Source organism: Podarcis raffonei, chromosome 12, assembly GCF_027172205.1.
Source record: "Podarcis raffonei isolate rPodRaf1 chromosome 12, rPodRaf1.pri, whole genome shotgun sequence".
Classification (NCBI taxonomy): Eukaryota; Metazoa; Chordata; class Lepidosauria; order Squamata; family Lacertidae; genus Podarcis; species Podarcis raffonei.
The window spans coordinates 21,609,657-21,629,609 of record NC_070613.1 but is presented as its reverse complement, the minus strand read 5'-3'; the positions used below and the strand labels follow the sequence as shown (position 1 = coordinate 21,629,609).

Here is a 19,953-nt window from a genome sequence, read left to right as displayed (position 1 = left end):
CTGCGGGAGGCAGTGGAAGACAGGAGTGCCTGGCGTGCTCTGGTCCATGGGGTCACGAAGAGTCGGACAACAACAGCAACAAAAAATTGTCGAGTACATGCAGGTCCTGATATTTACCTGCTTGTTATGTGAAAATTCACTTATCCAAACAAAGAATTATGCCCAAACCTCACTATACATTCTACAGATATCTGAACAGCCTGCGTTTCACTTACCTCTTTAATTCTTGTTTGTTTGTGCTTCGCCGGTTGGTGGCAGCCATTTGGGGGCAGAAACCAGGCAAGGAGTGAGGAAGCAAGATCAGAAGAATCAGAGAGCAGGAGAGATTGGACAAATCACAGAGGAGGAGACATCAGAGAAATCAGGTTTTTCCTTTGTCTTTCCTTGGCTAGTTGCCAGGAAGAAACCATTGAAAAAGTGGGGTGATAGATCAGAAAAATCCCAGATTGAAAATGCCGCCATAGAAATCAATGAAAATCCTAGACACTTTATGTGAACGCTTGCCTGATGAACAACTTCCAGGGAACACATTGTGTTTGGTAAGCAGGACCCCTGGCGTGTTCCATTTTTACTTTGTGCTTGTTCTTTGATCTTGTTGTAAACCACCATGAAATCAATTTGGATGAAAGATAGCATATAAATACCAAGCAGACTAATATTGTTGTTCGTGCTCAAAGAGAGGCCTTAATTCAGCTGCCTTTACCCTCTTGCCTGCTCATGTGGCATGCCGGCCTCGTTGGCTGCCAATTTCTCTGGTAACAGCTTGCAAGGTTTAGAGAGAGTACCTTGCAGATGGCACTGCGCAAGGATCCTAGAGTGGCTTGTTTACCAGAGCGGCTTTCATTTGCCCAATATGGCAATTGTCACCAAGAAAAAGCTGCTCCAGACCAACACTGTTTTGGAGACATATTAGCAATCGGTGCCTTTTTAGTGATAGATTAACATATGCTCTTGCGGCTTTAAATCAACAAAGAAAGAGAATCCCTGCAGTAGTGGCCCTGAAGTTGAAAGTGCGTCTGTGATCATCCCACACTATAGTTCTCCTAGGTCTGCTTGTTCTCCTATCTGGAAAGAATGCATTTGCTAGGAAACCCTTCTCTCTGACACTGCTGCTGCCACCCCCACTGTCATGGTCCGGTTCACGGGTGATCAATGTTCCGGCAGGGGACATCAGGACTGGGGGCAAGATGGCAGGGTGGGAGCAGGAACAGGGGTCCAGAAGCCAGGAGTCAGGAAGCCAAGAGTGCGAGGGTCAGAGAGCTGGGAGTCAAGAAGCCAAGGGTCCAAGGATCAAGAAGCAAGGAGTCAAGAAGCCAAGGTTCAAGGATCAGGAAGCAAGAAGCCAATCACAGCAAGGCAGGAAGCGTGTTGCTGTGGCAAAGAGACAAAGGGAAATGCTGACCTTATATCCCTTCCCAGCTGTTGCCGCCAGGTGCTGTGAGTTACCAATTGGCCTCACCTGTGAGGCCACGCCTTGCCTCTTCAGAACAAACTTAGGAAGGCCTCAGTCCTGCAAAGTCCTATTGGTCACAGGGCCTGGCTCCTGCACCTGACACCCGCCACTGGGGAGAGGTCCATAGGCAGCTGCCTTATTCTGAGTCAGACCAGATATCTCAGTATAGTTTTCACTGACTGGCAGCAGTTTTCCAGGGTTTCAGGTAGGGGACAGTCCTGGCCCTACCTGGAGATATCAGGTTTTGAACCTGGGACATCCTGCGTAACACTGAGCTATGGTTACAAGGCAACATCTTTGGGACAAACTTTGCCCGGAGTTTTCTGACCATAAAACTCCCTGCCAGAAAGAGTGACTTCACCTTGCCTCAGGACAAGGTTGGAAAGCCGCCATGGGAGTCTAGGCAGTGCCAGAGAGTGAACTCACTGAATATTTCTGCATCTCTCTGGAGAGAGACAGCTTGGGCTATTTTGCGGCGGCAGCTCCACAAATGTATCCGGACTTCCTTCTCCCTTTCTGTGCAGGAAACACGTTCTTACTTCTGGTTCCGTTTACACAAATAGAAGTAAACACCCACCAATTTGAGACTTTGGCTTGTCTCCTTTTTGGATGTGGAGCCAGGTGTCTGCTATATTAGGATTGGGCTAATATTCCGTGCTTGGATGTCCCAAGTGGCCTCTGCTTAGGTGAAGAAGCCATTCCCTCTCATGTCAAGAACGCACTGGGCTACTGGATCAAGACATGTGCTTGATGCTGGTAGCATGGCTCATCTGCGTGTCCAATAGCCAGGGAAGGCTTTCCAACCGAAGGCTCTATTTCATAGCAGATCTGTTGTCTCAGCTTTGGGAACAAAGCGTTTGGGCACGCTGGTGGGTACAAAGAGTTCCTTGCTGAGCGTTCAGCATGCCAGCAAGCCTTTCCACTCTGATCAAGCTGGACACAAACCAGAAGCCTCTTTTAAAATAATGAAAATTAAATTTCCATCTGCTTTCTCTGCTTCTTTCAGTCTGTAAAGTAGGTAAGAGAGCTGATAACTGTGTAAGGGTGGATCCACACCACACATTCGATAGCACACCCAATGCACATTTAAAGCACATGGTGACTACCTGGGAATGTCCCCGTCCCCCACAAAGCTAAATCTACCAGCACCCTTAACAAACTACAGTTCCCACAGAGTTCAGGGAAAGGCTGTAGCTCAGTGGCAAAGTATCGGCTTGGCGTGCAGAAGGTTCCAATTTTCAATCCTGGCATCTCCAAGGAGGGCAGGGAGAGAACCCCGTCTGGAATCCTGGACATCCTTGGCCTATCAGTGTAGACCAGCGGTTCTCAACCTGTGGGTCCCCAGATGTTGTTGGACTACAACTCCCATCATCCCTGAGCTCTGGCCTTGCTAGCTAGGGGTGATGGGAGTTGTAGTTCAACAACATCTGGGGACCCACAGGTTGAGAAAGCCTGGTGTAGACAGTACTGTGCTGGATGAACCAATCACCTGACTCAATATAAGGCAGCTTCCTATGTTCACTGGATTCTTTGGGGAAAGTTGTGTGCTTTTAAGTGTGTGGTGCAGATGTCAGGGAAGATAACTTGGCAGGGAGGGACTAACAGCCACCAGTCCCCCTCCTATGCTGCCATTACCAGTAAGGGTTGTCCACTCATCAGACTCCAAGGCATCCTCCTCTTAGACCAATTTCCTCCTCCTAAATGATTGCCCCTTTTTTTATTCTTATAACAGCTCTGGATTAGATAGTTAGATACTGACTGGTCCAAGGTCACCGAGGTTGCTTTTATGCTAGAGCCCTTTGGGGAACGTAAGAACCTAGGAAGCCCTGATGAATCAGAGCAAAGGCCTATCAAGCATCCTGCTCTGACAGATGCCTATCAGAAGCTCACAGGCAGGGTAGGAGTGCAACAGCACTCTCTCACTCGTGAGTCCCACAACCGGCATTCAGAGGCATCCTTGCTCTGACACTGGATGCAACATATAGCCATCATGACTCGCAGCCATTGGTAGTCATCTCCATGGATTTGTCTAATCCCATTTTAAAGCCTCCTCCTCCTCCTTCCTGCTACTATTATTAATGCTGGCTATAGTAATTTCTGCTACTTATATTAATGTTCTTGTTGATAATAACAATGGTAATAATAATAATTGCATGTTACTGTTTGCACACCAAAGAAAAATGATACAATTTCCCCAGAGTACCTTGCAATGCTCTAATAACAACAGTGGCTTTGAATTCAGAGTTTGATCTTCTTCACACATGCCGTATGTGCTCTTCTGCCCTGTTATTCGCACAGTGGGAACTGGTACAGGAGCGTTTGTGCATCGGGGTGGGGAGGCTCCTTCCAAGACTCCAATTGGCGGTACTTTCCTTCGGCTGCAAACACCCCCACACTAGGATGCAACAGCAGAGGAGGAGGAGGAGGAATCAGGAAAGTAAACAGCATAGCCAAGGGGAAGTGCTTCCATTTGCCAAGTTTCTCATTCATGTTCTCCCTTCTGTGGGGCACCTGCCATCATGGAGTTCCCTACTCTGCCTTCTGAGCTGCGGCAGACCCATGAATAAGGTTCACTAGCAGGCAAAAGGCACAGGAACAGAAACTTTACACCATGCCAATGTAGTGATAACAGTGGCACTGACAGCAGGCTGTGCTGGCCAAATGCCTATGTTAGGCAGCGTTGATGGCATGGAGAGGAGCAGAACTTAATTGCTTTTGCCATGCATGTTTTCATCATACATGCTGTCTGGATTGGCAACATGCATGTACACGCTGTGTTGTGCATCTCTCAGCATTGTAGACACGAGTCACCAGTGTGTATTTATGCAAGACTTGCGGTGCCTATATGTTCTTATTGCAAAAGCTGCATGTATCCTATTGTGTTTGCAATTATTTATTTATTTACTATTTCTCTTTTTAGAGCACCCTTCACCCCAGAAGATTCCATCATGTGCATGATTTGCATGCAAGCCTGTTGCATGTTGAGGAGCATGTTATCATCGTTTATGAAAGACACCAATCAAAGTATATTTTTTTTATCAGAATTGCAAGGCAGAATCATGGGGAAAGGTTATTTGGGACACAACATACAACAATAGATCTGGACTGCTTTGTAGATTGAAGCTTCCCATTAAAAATATACCCTTAAACTGGTTATAGATATAGCTGTTTTGGATAGTGTTTGTTTTGTCATCCTCAGTCATTTTCTCCCGGATAGCTTTGGGATCCAGCCAACTGAAGGATGAATGAGTTGAATTAATTGTCGAAAGGGAGCACTCCAAAATGCTGATGTCACTTTCATAGATGCAACAATCCTGCTTTTATCTTTGGGGGCAGGGTGTGGAAGGATGTCAGCTATTAGAGAGCAAGGGAGGGAAATCAGAGAAAACTGGATGGCTGCAAAAAACAGAGAAACATGTTGTCCATGACGGTTTATAAAGAACATCCTCTCGCCTTATATAATCTGCCAGATGTTGTTAAATTGATTGGAAGAATAAACACCCTCCGACTAGTTCATGAGTCAAGAGATGCAACCATGATTGAAAAAGATCACTTGGCTCTGATGATGACAGCATTTGGTAGGTCACCGGATACAAGTGACTCAAAGACTAGGAATAAAATGTATAAACAGTTGTGATCTCCCCCACTTCACTTTATTTCCCCCCATATTTTCTAAAACAACCATTAAAATAATTGTATGCAGTACATCAGACTAAAATACAAGATGAAAATAAAAATATATATACAAACAAAGCAAAGATAGATTCCTGAATCAGTATTATCTGTACCATTAATCCAGTTGCTTGGGCCAGAGTCTGTGTCAGAGCTGGGTCATTACCCCTAAAACTCCACATGGTTTAGGACCCAAATAACTCTTAGGTCACCTTCTCCTGCATCAATCGATCACCATCCTGAGGTCTTTCTCAGGATGCCTGGTGTCGGGTGATAACAAGAGAAACTTGCTTTTGAAATGCCCTCCCTAGGGAGGCTTGCCTGGTACCCTCATTGCTATCATTTAGCTGCCAAGCAAAAACATCACTTTTCTCAGGCTTTTAAGAACCAATAATGCAAATGTTATTTTATTTTGTGTTAAAATAAATTTGAATTATTTTTAAAGCCTGAGAGTTTCTGCATGGTGGAGAAACTGCCACCCTGCGAGGCGAGTAGCATTTCTTCTTTTTCCTGCTGCAGTCAGGTTTTCAAAAACAGGTCCCTCCCACTAACTGCAACAGGGGGAAAATAAACTATGCCAGTTCCAGGGCTGGTGTAGCTTTTGCAGTTGGTGAGGGGAACAAGGATGCATAGATTTCTGTGAGTCATCCCCTTCCCCAACGTGCCCTTGGAACACACCATTTCAGGTTCCATCATGGGCCGTGTTTCTACCTGCAGAACAGCAGTGGAGCTTGCTGCCACCACACCAGGCCATTCCTGACATTCCTCCTCTGCTCATTCATGGAGGAGGTGGCTATCCATGCTTACTAGCTATGATGGTTATCCTCTGCCTCCACAGCTGAAGGCAGGAATGCTTCTTGAATACCAGTTGCAGGAAGCCCAAGAGGGGAGAGGGCTCTTGTGCTCGTGTCCTGCTTGCAGGTTTCCCATAGGCATCTGGGTATCTGTGAGAATAAGAAGCTGGACTCGCTGGACCATTGGCCTGAACTTACATGCTCCTCCTATGTGAGGGAGATCTGTAGGTTCCAATGAACCCAATGCCACTCCTTCTAGGGAGTTTAGGATTGCTCTCTTAGACCAGGCATCACCAAATTCAGCCCTCCAGTTGTTTTGGGACTACAATTCCCATCATCCCTGACCACTGGTCCTGTTAGGTAGGGATGATGGGAGTTGTAGTCCCAAAACAGCTGGAGGGCCGAATTTGGGGATGCCTGTCTTAGACAGATAGCTGAGTGGGAATTGTTTTCTCTCACAAAGGAAACGTGCAGAAAAATCTATCTTCAACCTCCCCCCCCAATCTGTATATGCATAAACATGGGGCAGTGAGAACAATTAATTACACAATGGTGGAAATCCCGTAGTTACTTCAGTTCATTTTATTCAGCTAGGAAAAATGTACAGGCCACAGCAGAGGTACACAGGAAATGTTTACATTGGTTTCCCCCAAAGCACTTGTGTACATTGTAAAGGCTTCTGTGGGGTGTGCAAACCTGTGCTGAAGAAGAGGCGATGGGAAATCGAAAGCAATCTCTAATATAGCAAAGCGCCCTTACTGTTTATTAGTGTAAAGGAAACTGCAGTCTAACAACAATAGGCCCCATGCTGTTCTGAACAAAGCTGCTTGCATTCGATTTTTATATTTTTGCACTGGCTTCCTTTAGGAAGTTATTGAGAACAGTTTGTATATAGCACATAATGGCCTTCTTCCAATGAGTGCAACAGGTAAATGAGAAAAATATATTTTGCAGATGATGGCAAAGGAAACGGGAAACCTCAAAAGCCCGGAAAGCTGAAGATGCTTTTAATATGGATTTGAGTTTTGATACATGAAATGTTTCCTATCTTCAGAAAAGACTGTTTCCCCACCCCTGTATCAACACCCCCATATTCATATTCACATTCATATTCATATTCATATTCATAGATAGGTTAATTGCTTGTGAAAAAACAGGATCATTAAGAGAGAGAGAAAACATTTGAGAAAGAATATACGCCATCTAAGCAACCCTTTGTACATGATTAGTTTCAGTTATGGAAATGTGCACTCATAGAGGGTCTTGGTTTTTTTGTCTAATCTATGACTTTCCTATGTTGTACACAAAGGATGCCGTTTGGGAACCCAAGCTTGGCTGCTATTGTTTGGTTCCAATTAAAATTCAGTGTATTAAACACAGTTGAGTACATCCATGCATTCATGACACACCATCATCTCCCCTTGAAAGGTCAAATCAAAAGTGTCTCGCAAAGATTCATTAAGATTCAATGTTATTATACTGGAGCTCCATATGATTTTGGATGAATGGGTAACAAAGGCTCATCAGAAACACACCCATAAATACATTTACTGAAACCGAGCCACTGGGGACTTTATAGATTCACATACCTTGGTGACACTGCAGTGCGGGACTAGATATGAATTAAAACCAGTTACCTTCCTAGGAAATACAAATGGCTTAAAGCATGCTTACTCAAAAAAATAAGTTCTTCCATGCTCAATGAAATTTACTCCCTAGCAAGTCGTGCTTAGGACTGTAGCCCTAGAACAATGAATCACATAAGTGACTCTACACAACTCGATCTTCATTTCAGACATTGTGACATATCGGTATATTGTGATGTTTTGCTGGCGATATATCATGATGTTGAAAACCAGATATCGCCCTAGTCCTAGTCACTGGATGACTTAGGGGCAATCTATATTGTTCAGTCTAGTCTACCTCACAGGGTCACTGTGGGGATTAATGGGAGTAGAGGAAAACCATTTACATTAGTTCTTGCTCCACTGGCAGCACCAGCTTTTGGGATGTCAACTGGTCAGGGATCAATCAATGTGTACTCCTGGGAGAACCAGCACACTGTTAACATAATATATATTTGATGTTTCTTGAATGTGATGTATGATTCAAGAATCTTGTTACCCCGCAAAACAGAACCTGACGACAAAACTCAAGATACAGGAAATGAGCCAAGCTACCTTTTATAGGTTTGCCCAGGGCAACTGCGTGTGGCCATGATGAACAGACGGATTAATTTAGAGCACAATTATCATATAGTCTGCACTTTTGCATGCCACTGTAAGCCTCCTGAAAGCCAGTGTGGCATAGTGGTTAGAGTGTTGTCCTAGGACCTAGGAGACCAGGGTTCAAATCCCCACTCAGCTTCTAAGTTCACTGGGTGAGTCTGAGGCCAGTACATTCTCCCTCAGCCTAAGCTACTTCACAAGGTTCTTGTGAGGGTAATGGGGAACATTTTCCAGCCTACTAGGGGCCTTATTCCCTTTTTGGGGAACCTTCCAAGGGCCACATGCTTGTGATGGGTGGAGCCAGAAGCCAAACTGAACGGAGCAACAATGTGCATTTTACTTTTGTAGAGCAGACTAGTTCTTTATGCATACTCACACTCCCCCCTTGTTTTCCATCCAGGCAAAAATGAAGCATTATCAGAGTTCAAGGGCACATTCCAGGCAGGCGAAAACACTTGCGTGCAAAGAACTGCTAATACATTTGCAAAGCTAAGCAGGGTCAGGCATGGCTCCAAACTGGATGGGAGACGGCGTGTTGAGATTCCTGTGTTGCATGGGGTTGGACTAGATGACCCTCGGGGTACCTTCCAACTCTATAATTCTATGATTCTAAGAGCTAGTGAGGGGGGTGAACTATGGAAAGAGGGTGTGGCTTGCAGAAAGTCCCAAGGAGCCGACAAAGGTGCCTGGTCCCAGGGCCTGCAGTTCCCCACCTCTGATGTACACCGAGCTTCTTCAAGAAAGCTTTAAAAGAAGGGCTCAGAAGAAGGCACAGATAGGTTACTGGAGAGAACTGGAAGCAACAAGATGCACCATTGGGAGGCACAAAGCTACGGATCCTTGCAGAATGGCTTTGTGAATAGCGCAGCTGCCCTCACTATCTTCACAAAGAAGACTGGAGCAAGGTAAGGGATAAGCAAGCCAACAAATAAATGCCATCTCACTTACTATCTCATAGTAACTAATTATAGTCATAACTGATTATAATGAATTAACTAATTAGTTGCTAGCTTATAACACTAAATTATACGTATATATAAAAAGATCATGACTTCTCGGCCTTTGCCTTGTCCAAGTTTTGCTACAAAGGAGATGAGGGTGGCTGACTGCAGCAAAGTCTCTTTTCCCCCCTTAGAAAGAAGGGGCCACTTTTTAGTCCAGGCTGAATGGGACGGATGTCAGTTCAATTGTTCTTCAGGAGATGCTTCAAGGGGACTGTCAGTTTTCCAGTTCAGGCCAGCCGCTTATTTCTTAGACTCTGTATTTGGCTTTGCCATGGTTATTGATAACACATATGTGCTGAAACGAAAAGTTTTAACATCACAACCCACAAAGTCAACCAACAGCGTTTATGGAGGAGCCACATTCTGCACTCTGGTCACTCCAGTGTGCTGTGTCGAGTGACATAAATAAATCACATTCTCCCACTGACAGAAATAACGCTGCAAGTATGAGTGCTGGAAAAGGTGTTTATCTTATGTAATGGGTATTTCCATTCTCCTCAGAGCTGCGTGGAGAGCAGAGCATGAGCCCAAGGCTTCCCGCAGCTAAGCTATGGTTTAGCATTATTCATGAAGCAAACCATTGTACATGAAGGCAGGCAGGATAAGGATTTAAAAACACCATGCGCTGCAGAAGTAGGGTACATTTTTTTTACTGTTAGCCACAGAAGAGGAAACCCAGTTCTAGACTGGCTGGGTTTCAAAGTCATAGTTTATAAAAGTGGTTTTTTTTCCAGGAGGCAAAGAGTGGGAGACACTTACATTTAGATCTCTGAAGTACTCATTGTAGTCTAAAGCATAGCCCACCACAAATAAATTTGGAATTTCAAATCCATAATCTGGAAGAGAGAGAGGGCAAAATGTCTGCATTGTTAAAAATACAAACTCTGACACTTCCTTTATATAACAGTTCACTGACCTGGAAATTGTATACAAGAGCCAAATCTCAGTGTCTGTGAGTTTGAGGTTCTGAGATGGGAACATTTTACTGAACCTGAAGCAGAGCTGTCTAGATGTACCCAATTAGGCTATATAAAGGACCACAATTCTGTCTAAAAGGAATCCTGTTAGCTAATATTGAGGGGGGGGGGAAAAGAAATATAGAGCTTGCTAACTACAGCTCTTACCCAAACAGAAATATGTCCCCAGGGAAGTTAACTCCCAAATGATTTTTCTGACAGCTTCAAGGAACAATCTGCAGTTGTCTGCAGCTGGGATACAGTTGGACAACGTACAACTTTGAAGCCACAGTGCGTTGTATCTTGGCCAACGGACATGCTAAGGGCATTTTTTAAAAAATTAGATTTATATACTGTCCTTATAAGATCTCAGATCTCAGAATAAAATGCAGGGTGTTGCAAGGAACACCTACTGGGCAACTTTTAAACTTATCTGAAGCTGGTGTTAAAGTGCCACAATTTAACCCCAAACACTCTTGGAAACAGAAGCGTTGTGAAGGTTGCAAGGTCAAGCTTGTGATTCTTGACAGTGGCACAACTCTGAAATCAGTTTTAAAAGGTGGTCATTTCCCACGACGTCTCTCATACATGTCTATAATGAAATAGGGACAGTGGAGGGGAAGCTGCCCCCCCCCAATTGATAGTTCTGATCAAGGTGGCACTTCCATTGTTTAGACGCTATTCCTAGCATCACTTTTGAACAACACCCCAAGGACTGGGTGTGTTACGTCTTGCCTATTTAATGAAAACAGGAACAATGGAACATTTTAGCTACTTCACAATCAGGAAGCAAAGAAAATCCACAGGAGAGCACTTACAGTCCGGTCTGTATCCATTAGGCTGAGATGTTCTTTTCACCAGCAAACTATCATTAAATAAATAACAAAAATGTGTTTTTTTTTTGTAAACATTTTAAAAAGCTGGGTTTGTTCACATAACTCCTGAACATTTTGGCTTGGTTGGATGTATTCTTCTGTCCCCATCTCCTAAAAGCCTGTACAACTTGCAACCTGCTAAGCCTGGTGCCCCTCTAAATGTTGTTGGACACCAACTCCCAACAGCCATAGTCAGCTTGGCCAATGGACAAGGATGATGGGAGTTGTAGTCTAACAACATCTGGAGGGTACCATGTCCTAACGTTAAGCTGAACCACAGCCCAACAGCCATATATTATGGCCTCCTAGGTCAGATAATTGTACATCAAGCTCAATATTATCCACTATTTTGATTATGGTCCTTGCTTGAGAAACAACCCCATTCCCCGTTTTGACACTCCAAAGACAGGTAGCAAAAATAAGAGATACATTGAGCCTCTGATGGGTAACCATGCATGGCTGGTGAGGTCTGTTTAGCTTGGCAAACTCCCCACCTCACCCCAGTTTCAGCAGAAGAGTAAATGAGTGCACTTCCCCTCCATCGGAGATGTCTGAAGACTCATCAAGGGCAAACCCAAAAGGATTTCCTTTCTCATTCCCTTATCAGCTGAGTCAGCTGCCTCTGCCATCCTCCCATAGAGAAAGAGACAAGCTTCTGAGCAGTAGCCTGCACAGTAGCCTCCACATGTTGTTGGACTACCATTCCCATCATTCCCGACCATTGACTGTGCTGGCTGTGGCTGATGGGACTAGTAGTCCAAAACATCTGGAGGGCATCACACTATCGAAGGCTGCTCCACCCATTGAGATGTGGTCCCTCCCAAATACTACACTTACCTTGCCACCTTGATCATCTTGGGCTTGCATTTTTCAATTTTGCTGAGGAGAGCTCTCATCGTTCTTCCGGTTCCAATGATATCCTTTGCAAAGCATAGAAGCATAGAGCTGTAGAGTTGGAAGGGACCCCCGAGAGTCATCTAGTCTAACCCCCTGCAAATGAAGGAATCCTGCCCACAGCCCCTGAGTGGGCTCGAACCACCATCCTTCTGGTTAACAGCCAGACGCACAGACCCATTGCACCACAGGAGCACGAAAGGTAAAAGGAGGCCGGTGTGTGTGTGTGTGTGTGTGTGTGTGTGTGTGTGTGGAGTTGGGGCATTTATTTATTTATAAAAGTTTTTATATGTTGTCTACTCATATAAAATATCACGGTGGTACACAACAATATGTGCAAGTACAATAAAACACCATTAAAGACAATGCAAAATAATTTTCACAGGAAGTTGAAAGTGCAGTAAGAAGGAAGAAAGTTTAAACCAGCTGAGCCTTTGTAAGATGGGGGACAACTTAAAGTCTCCCTCCGAATGATCTCAGCGATCAAGCTGGGATATAAGGGCTTGTGTGAGCCTTAAGGCATCCTGGACCCAAGTTGTTCAGGGCTTCGTATATTAACACAAGAGCCTTGAAACTGACCTGGTTAGCTAATAGCTGGAAAGTTATGCAACATCAACACCATTTTATTATTTTAATTTCTGGGGTGAGGAGGGGAGGAATTAGCCTCTTTTGGGTCTTTTTCATAGTCCAAAATAAAAGGTGTCCCAGCCTTTAGCTAAACGGCTTTCGAAAAGCACTAGCAAGGTTTTTGTTGACTTCACGGGATTCTTTGTATATCTGCACCTACATACATTAAGTGTTACAAGACGTACTGTACCCAAAAGGACCACCACCCATTTTAGCCAATCCAAATAGATGAACTTACCTCCACAATTAATACGTTCTGAAACACAAACAAACAAGGGGGAGAAAAAGAATTTTGGTTAGGCAGGAGAACAAAGTGAATTGACAGCAAACCACTAGCAGAACGGGAGTCCATGTTCTCTGGGTCTTCTCCAGGATGAGGTGGAAAAGGGAGATCTGATGATGAAGAGCTGCAAGGGCTAAGCCAACCAACCAAGTACTGGGAGCAAGGAGAGTCTCTGTCCCTGGCAGACAGCAAGGGGACTCTCCCTGCTTCTGCCCTATACCTGCAGCTCTGACCCAGTTCTTTCTTTCTTGCAGTGAGAGGTGACTTGGTCTCCTACCAGGGAAGGAGAGAGGGAAGAAAACGGGAATAGTTTCATTCCCACCAGCACAGCACACACACTCTGTATGCAGAACTTTGAAGGCCCAACCCCTGGCCTCTCCAGCTAAGAAACAACATGGCTGGGAAAGCGCCACTGCTTAGAGCTGTGTCATGAAAGAGCAGCCAACACATAGGGCTAGGTAGACCAATAGCTCAGTTCAGTATAACTGTTTCATACATAGGTCCCCCAACTGGCAAGCATTAAGAACGATGGCCTGGCAACTTTGTGTGTGTGTGTGTGTGTGTGTGTGTGTGTGTGTGTGTTATATTTACAGGGATTGGCAGGGGGTGAGAAACATGTGGCCAACCAGATATTGTTGGACTCTAACTCCCATCCTTCCTGGCCGTTGGCCATGCTGACTGGGGCTGATGGGAACTGGAGTTCAACAGCACCAGGAGGGCCACAGGTCCATCATCTCTGCCAGCAGGAAGATACACAGCTTCTAGGCAGGGCTCTGTTCCCTGAACCACCAAATTCTTCTAGACTCTGTCTACGTTCCTGCTCCAATGTAAGCTACCAGGTTTTTGCATGTTGTATTTTTGGACTGACAGGCCTTTCCCAATGAGGTCCACCTGAGATCTTTCACTTCCCTCGGAAAGTTCTCCATAATTTTTAGGATGCCAGAACACAAGTATTGCTGAACCTGCTGTTATGCTGAGTCTCCATTTGCCTCTTCCATCTTCTCAGCCCCTCTCTCATGCAATCTTGGTGGTGAGTCCTGGAAGACCTGCTCCCGGCCTTGCATGCTTTTCCCATCTGGCTTAGGAGGGTGGGGCCCTGACTGACTCCAACTGCAGAAGCTGAGACTGCTGAACAGACTCTTGGGTTGAGGAATTGTTTAGAGGATTGGGGGAGGGGTGCTGTTATTGATATTATTTTTTTGATACCTTTATTTTAATCTTAATATGATTTATGTGGAAATTGTTCAATTTGGTTGTGAACTTTTTGAGGTTTAATTTATTGCTTATTACTACTTTTGTTATGCTTGTAATGATGTACGTTTTTTCATGTTGTAAGCAAGCTTGAACTATGGAAAGGTTGCATACAAATAAAATTAGGTAATGTATGTATGCCTGGACTTCTGATCTATCTTTGCACACCTAAACTCTCTTAAAGGAAATGCCTCATCTACAACAGTTCAGTTTTATTTCTGTACTTGCCAAAGGCCATAGCAGGAATGCAAAAATACAATACATTAAACAATTAATAACGGAAGCTGTTATCTTGCAAGTGTTTTACAATGGACAAGAGGCAAGCCAACTCAAAATAGCATTACGTGATTTAGATAATGCTAAGGCATAAGTTGCTGAGCAGAGTAATATTCTTGACATCTGTTTGCTAACCCCCCAAAAAATCTATCTTTTGAAGGTCTGGCCACTATTTCCTTACTTGACAGCAGCTGGGGAAGAATTTTGTTTCTTATTTGATATGAGAACTGGGCAACTGAAAAGAGACTATACAAAATCCTCAAGATCCTGATGTACTCTGATTGACAATAGGCTTGTATTAGTCTTGCTAGAATGTCTCCAAGCAACTAGCTTCAGAACCTTACTGTGTACTTGAGATCTCCCAAATACTACTTAAACAATATTGAATAAATATTTAAATGCATTACTGTTATTGAACTGCCTTGGATGAGTGGGGAAAGTTAAGTCTTTGCTATTGCAAATTCTTAGGTGAACCATCTTCATCCCAATGTTTGCAGTTTTCTAAATCCTTCCTGTTTTACTTCTGTGGCTCTCCAGATGTTGGGATGACAACCTCAACTGCCCCTGACCACTGGCTCTGCTGGCTGATGGGAGTTGGTGCCCAACATCTGGAGGCTCCAGGTTACCCACCCCTGCTTGACCCACTCTATATCTCAAATTCAACAGCCCTATAACGTAAGCCAGCAATACCATCTCAATATTACTGGTGGGGGTTTAAGAATGGCTCGTCAATGCGTTCTTTAAATGGTGCAAGCCCCTAAGCTTCTCAAGGCCAGGTAGTATGAGACATCCCTGAAAAGGAGGACCTAACATCATGAACAGTCCCAATGAAACCAGCACACACTTGCAGTGTATGGCATCAGTTAAAGTAAATTGTGACCTTGGAATGGCACAGTCCAACTTTCCATCGCTAACAGCCAAGAACCATCAGCACAAGGGTTATTTTGGTGGATCATCATCTTATCTATCATGCCATATGGAAGTCTTCAATTAACTACAGCTTCATCTCAAGCAAGAAAATATGGTTTCCAGCTCCACAACAAACCAGATGTTCATTCTGATGTTATTTAGATCCTAGCTTGTTTTAAACCTGATAATCCTGTCTTGGATAAAATGGGAAACGATGGCTAACAACTCCCTGGTTTAACTGCAGCATCCCAGGAAAGGCAGAAGGGTCTGTGATCATATGTACAAGTTTATTCAATTCAGTATCTTGGCTCGTTAAACTGAGATAGGATCATTTGAATTAGGTCATTACCTTCCAAACCTGTTTACATGCTACTAATGTGACTTACACGGTGAAATGTGACCTGTAATTAGCTGCAAATACTCAAGCCATGAGATAATAATACTGCAATATTAGCAAATGGGGTAGGATTAGCTAATGAAATATTTCTAAAGAGAAACATAAAATTGTAGAGTTGGAAAGGACCACAAGGGTAGAGACATTAATACATAGCAGTGAATACTTTAGAAGTGGTTTTCTGTCTTCCAGATGGCCAGACATATATTTTCTATTCGTTTCAAGCTTCTTTCCACAGGAAATCAACCTGCAGCCAATGACAGGCTCATGTGCAGCTGGTGATAATTCTTCTGCCATGCTGATAAACTAGAACTCTTATTTCGGTAGTCCTCTAATAAATTTAATAACATGGCGTGTCCATGCTGTAAAGTTACACAATCTTAACTTGCCTGCCTTAACAAGTTTTACAGCAGATCGCTGCTGTTGACTTTGGTGAAAGAATTATATCCAAAGTCCTCTTCTCAACTCCACCCTGATGCCAGGCTTAGGCACCACTTGTTGAAACTCCTTGGGCTCCAAATGCCAGAAATCCTTGAAAAAGGAGGCTGGAAGGTCCTGCTCTTGGCCAAACTTACAAGCAGTTCCTTGCTGGAGCACAGGAAGATGGTCTGATTCAGACATAACAACAAACCATGGTTTGTTACGGCAAGAACAAGAAGTGCAAGGTAAAGCCTCTGGCTGCAACTTGTAACATGAAGGACTGCCTTCTTCCATACAAGCCTTCTTGGATGTTGAGAAGCAGCAGCTTGTGGGGAGGGGGCAGTTGTTATGCTGGTTCTCCAGAAAGAGAGAGAAGGGCGAGGCACCAGAGAGGTCAGGGCAGTGCAAATTGAATTATTCTGCAGAGGCCCTTTTCTCTGTCCCAACAACTTCTGATGCATGTTTGGTGGGAACTCGAGAAAGGGCCTTCTTAGTAGCTGCAAACCAACACTTGAGGAGACCAGGCTTTGTAATCATGAAGAGCGAACACCAACCATCTCTGTGTTAATCGTTATATGGTATTAATTGTGCTAGCACCTGACCCTCACAAATCTGGTTTTGCATTTACCTTGAAGGGTGTTACTCTAACATTGTTTCATGAACAGCAAATCTGTTTGTGCTAGATTTGTGCCTGTTAAATGTAACGGACTGCAACTCCCCCCCCCCCCAAGCATTCAAAATTTGCACAACAGACAGAAATCTCTTTTCTATTCTGGCATCTCTACCCTCGGAAAAGATGCACCCATTGAATTTTTATCTACCATTAAACTGTTAAATGTACAGGGTGCTGGTGGGCAAAAAGTGGCAGTCCCACCTATATCTGAGAAGGCTATGTCATTGAGGCTATAAGATATATCCAAGAAGGCTGTGATGTTGAAGCTGGGGGCTAGCAAAATGAGAATATTTCCCTTTCTCTAAGGACACTGAAGGAACAGAACTGACTTATTCATAATACAATATCACGGAAATGGAGCTGGAGTTGTTGCAGTTCCCAACATCCAAACTGTGGCCAGGAATCAGGGGGTTCAGGCACAACCATTTATTGGGGGATATACTTTTAATAAGATTCATATATATGTCTGTGTGTGTTTATAAAGTAATCAAGAGTGGTTCATGGCACCATGGAAAATATACTGGCTTGGCTCCAGTCAATGTTAGTTGCACTTTCCCCAATGAAATCAATTTGCAAACTTCAGTAGGACCCAAGCGTGACTAACTTAGTCAGGATTGATCGTAACTTGTACAACTGTAAACATCTCAAAGCCAATTCTATATACAGTGGTACCTCGGGATGCGAACGGGATCCGTTCCGGAGCCCTGTTCGCATCCTGAATAGAACGTAAGACGCGACTGTGCATGTGTGCAGGTCACATTTCGCCACTTCCGTGCATGACGTCATTTTGACCGTCTGCGCATGCACAAGCGGCAAAACCCGGAAGTAACGCACTCCGTTACTTCCGCGTCGCCGCGGAGCGCAACCCGATAATACTTATCCTGAAGCATATTTATCCCGAGGTATAACTGTACATAAATTAATCTGTGATGTGACAGCAGTATGTTTTGGGGAAATGATTATGGAGGTTATCAATATAATATTTAAGCTGCAACATAAACCTAAATCTTCCTTATATTGACTTTACTTACACTGAAAGCATATCACCAATAAGGTTTCATGCAGCAGCACCTTATCAGTGAACATCAGCAAAATAGTCTGAAACTGAACACAGATAAAAGGGCAGTGAATAGCTGGATAACGTTTGAGATTTGATAGCTTTTGTGTAACCAGCCGTGTACCAAAAACCAGGCTCAAAATAAAGCTTTGGAACTATGAGTCTGGTAATGAGCAATACAACCAACTTACTGAATACAACCAAAATTGTTTTTGCCAAATGGATTTCATTTACAATTGTGTGGGGTGTCCTTACTGTTTCTTGTCTTGCCTTTGCATTTTATTGTTGCTGTTCATGTTCAAGCCAAGCATTTTGTTTAATCATTCCAGAGCCATTCAGATAATTCCATGTACATTTATACAAAAATCTGTGCACCATGTTGTTTTGGGAGGTGGCTGGTTATTTTAAATCACAGAATCGAGTCACCAGGTGCAAGCCATGCCACCTCCTCACTCACAGCTCATCCTAGCACCGCAGTTCTACTAATAAACGAAAATGAGTCAGCAGATGAATCAACAGAGTGGGATGATACAGTCAAACACACACCAAAACTCACATCAGATATGGCTAGTTATATAAATCAGAAGAATTCACTTGATCGTATCTTCATAAATTGCTGTTCCGGAAAGGTTTTAGTGGGGTGGAAAGTTTCTAATAGTAGGTGGAGTTCAGCATTGGAACAAAGAGCTACTCTGCATCACCTGCAGGTCCTACAGATGTTGCTGGACCCCAATTCCTGTCATCCCTGACAATTGGCCATGCTGGCTGGGCTGCTAGAGTTGCAGTCCAATAACATCTGGAGGGTTCCCTACCTCATCCTACCCTTAGGCAGAATGGGGCAATTGCCTCAGGTGGCAGATTCCAAGAGCTGCCCTGACCTCTCCCCACAAGCTAGCAGGTGCAGTGGTGGATCTGTCCCGTCTCCAAAATTGAAGTAAAACTCAGCTGCCTGTTTCTTTGGCTTCCCTGTATGTGTGGATGGTCACCCTGCCCTTGGCCTCGGGTGGCAGAATGTCTTGGGCTGCACCCGAGTGGCAACTGAACATCTTTTGGGACCGGGATATCTGAAGGCCTGACTTCGTCTCCCATACAATTCTACCCTTTTTCTGAGATCATCTTCAGAAGCCCTCTTTTGTATCCCAGCACCCACTGAAATACACTTCCCTGGGACCAGTGGCAGGTCCTTTTCTGTGGCCGCTCCAAGGCTGCTGACCTCTCTCCCCAAATAGGTGTGCTTTGCCCTCTTCTTAAATGGCTTACAGAAGCTAGTAAAAGCTTCCTTTTGGTTTGTAAGGTACCGTATTTTTTGCCCTATAGGGCGTATCGGCCCATAGGACGCACCTCGTTTTTTGGGGGGGAAATGAATAAAAAAAATATATTTCCCCCCCCAGCCGCAGGGCTGGGGCAGGGGAAGCCCAAGCTTCCCCCGACCCCAGCCCCCCAGAACAGGCTGCTATCCACAAGCCTTGCGAGCCTGGCAGCAACTCCCGTCGGGCTCGCAAGGCTTGCGGACACCTGCGCAAAGCACGGGGCGCCCTCCAGAGTGCGCCCCGTGCTTCGGGCTGCAGGCTGCTGCCCGCAAGCCTTGTGAGCCCGTGGGAACTCCCGCCGGGCTCTGCAGGCTTGCGGATAGCTTCCTGAAGCCTGGAGAGCGAGAGGGGTTGGTGCGCACCGACCCCTCTCGCTCTCCAGGCTTCAGCGAAAGCCTGCATTCGCCCCATAGGATGCATACACATTTCCCCTTCATTTTTGGAGGGGGAAAAGTGCGTCCTATAGGGCGAAAAATACAGTATATTAGTTTTTATGTGCATCTGCTTTTTTTCTTTTTAAACAATCTTTGCTGCTGCTAGTTTTTTTTTTTTTTACTGTTGTCTTAGCGTTTTGATGTTTTCAGCTTGCTAATTTATGGTGTGAGCTTTGAGCTGCCTTGAGCGAGCACAGATGGGAGATAACGGTTTCAAATAAATATAAAAGAACAGGAGATTTGCCGCACAGTACTATACACCCATTTGCCTGGGGCAAGCCCTATAGGACTCTATGGCAGTTACTTCAGAGTAGACATGGTTAAATTTGCACGGTGGGGCTGCAATCCTGCACACGCATATCAAAGAGTAAGCTCCGTTGAATATAGGCAACTTCTAAGTAAACAAAGGAACATTGGAAGATGCCTTATACATGGTCCATGCA

At 44.5% G+C, this 19,953-nt stretch overlaps 1 protein-coding gene, 1 long non-coding RNA gene and 1 other non-coding gene across 6 annotated transcripts in view; 1 reads left to right on the top strand and 2 right to left on the bottom strand.

The window, feature by feature from the left end:
* Window positions 1-408: 408 nt before the first annotated feature.
* LOC128423949 (uncharacterized) lies at window positions 409-4,615 on the top strand. The gene is made up of 2 exons (XR_008332901.1): window positions 409-539; window positions 4,374-4,615. It is a non-coding gene; the product is annotated as an uncharacterized LOC128423949 (long non-coding RNA).
* The window catches only part of PRTFDC1 (phosphoribosyl transferase domain containing 1), a 53,502-nt gene continuing 38,056 nt past the window's right edge, over window positions 4,508-19,953 (bottom strand). The window contains exons 5-9 of one of the 4 annotated variants that reach the window (XM_053409596.1): window positions 12,742-12,759; window positions 11,820-11,902; window positions 10,926-10,972; window positions 9,911-9,987; window positions 4,508-4,807 (exon numbers count right to left, since the gene is read on the bottom strand). In XM_053409596.1, the coding sequence (XP_053265571.1) occupies window positions 4,751-4,807; window positions 9,911-9,987; window positions 10,926-10,972; window positions 11,820-11,902; window positions 12,742-12,759 (282 nt within the window). In that variant the 3' untranslated portion in view covers window positions 4,508-4,750. Of the gene's footprint in view, window positions 4,850-9,338; window positions 9,447-9,910; window positions 9,988-10,925; window positions 10,973-11,819; window positions 11,903-12,741; window positions 12,760-19,953 lie in introns of those variants that run through there. The other 3 variants (XM_053409593.1, XM_053409595.1, XM_053409594.1) reach the window with 3 other exon arrangements.
* TRNAN-GUU (transfer RNA asparagine (anticodon GUU)) lies at window positions 11,998-12,071 on the bottom strand. The gene has a single exon. It is a non-coding gene; the product is annotated as a tRNA-Asn (tRNA).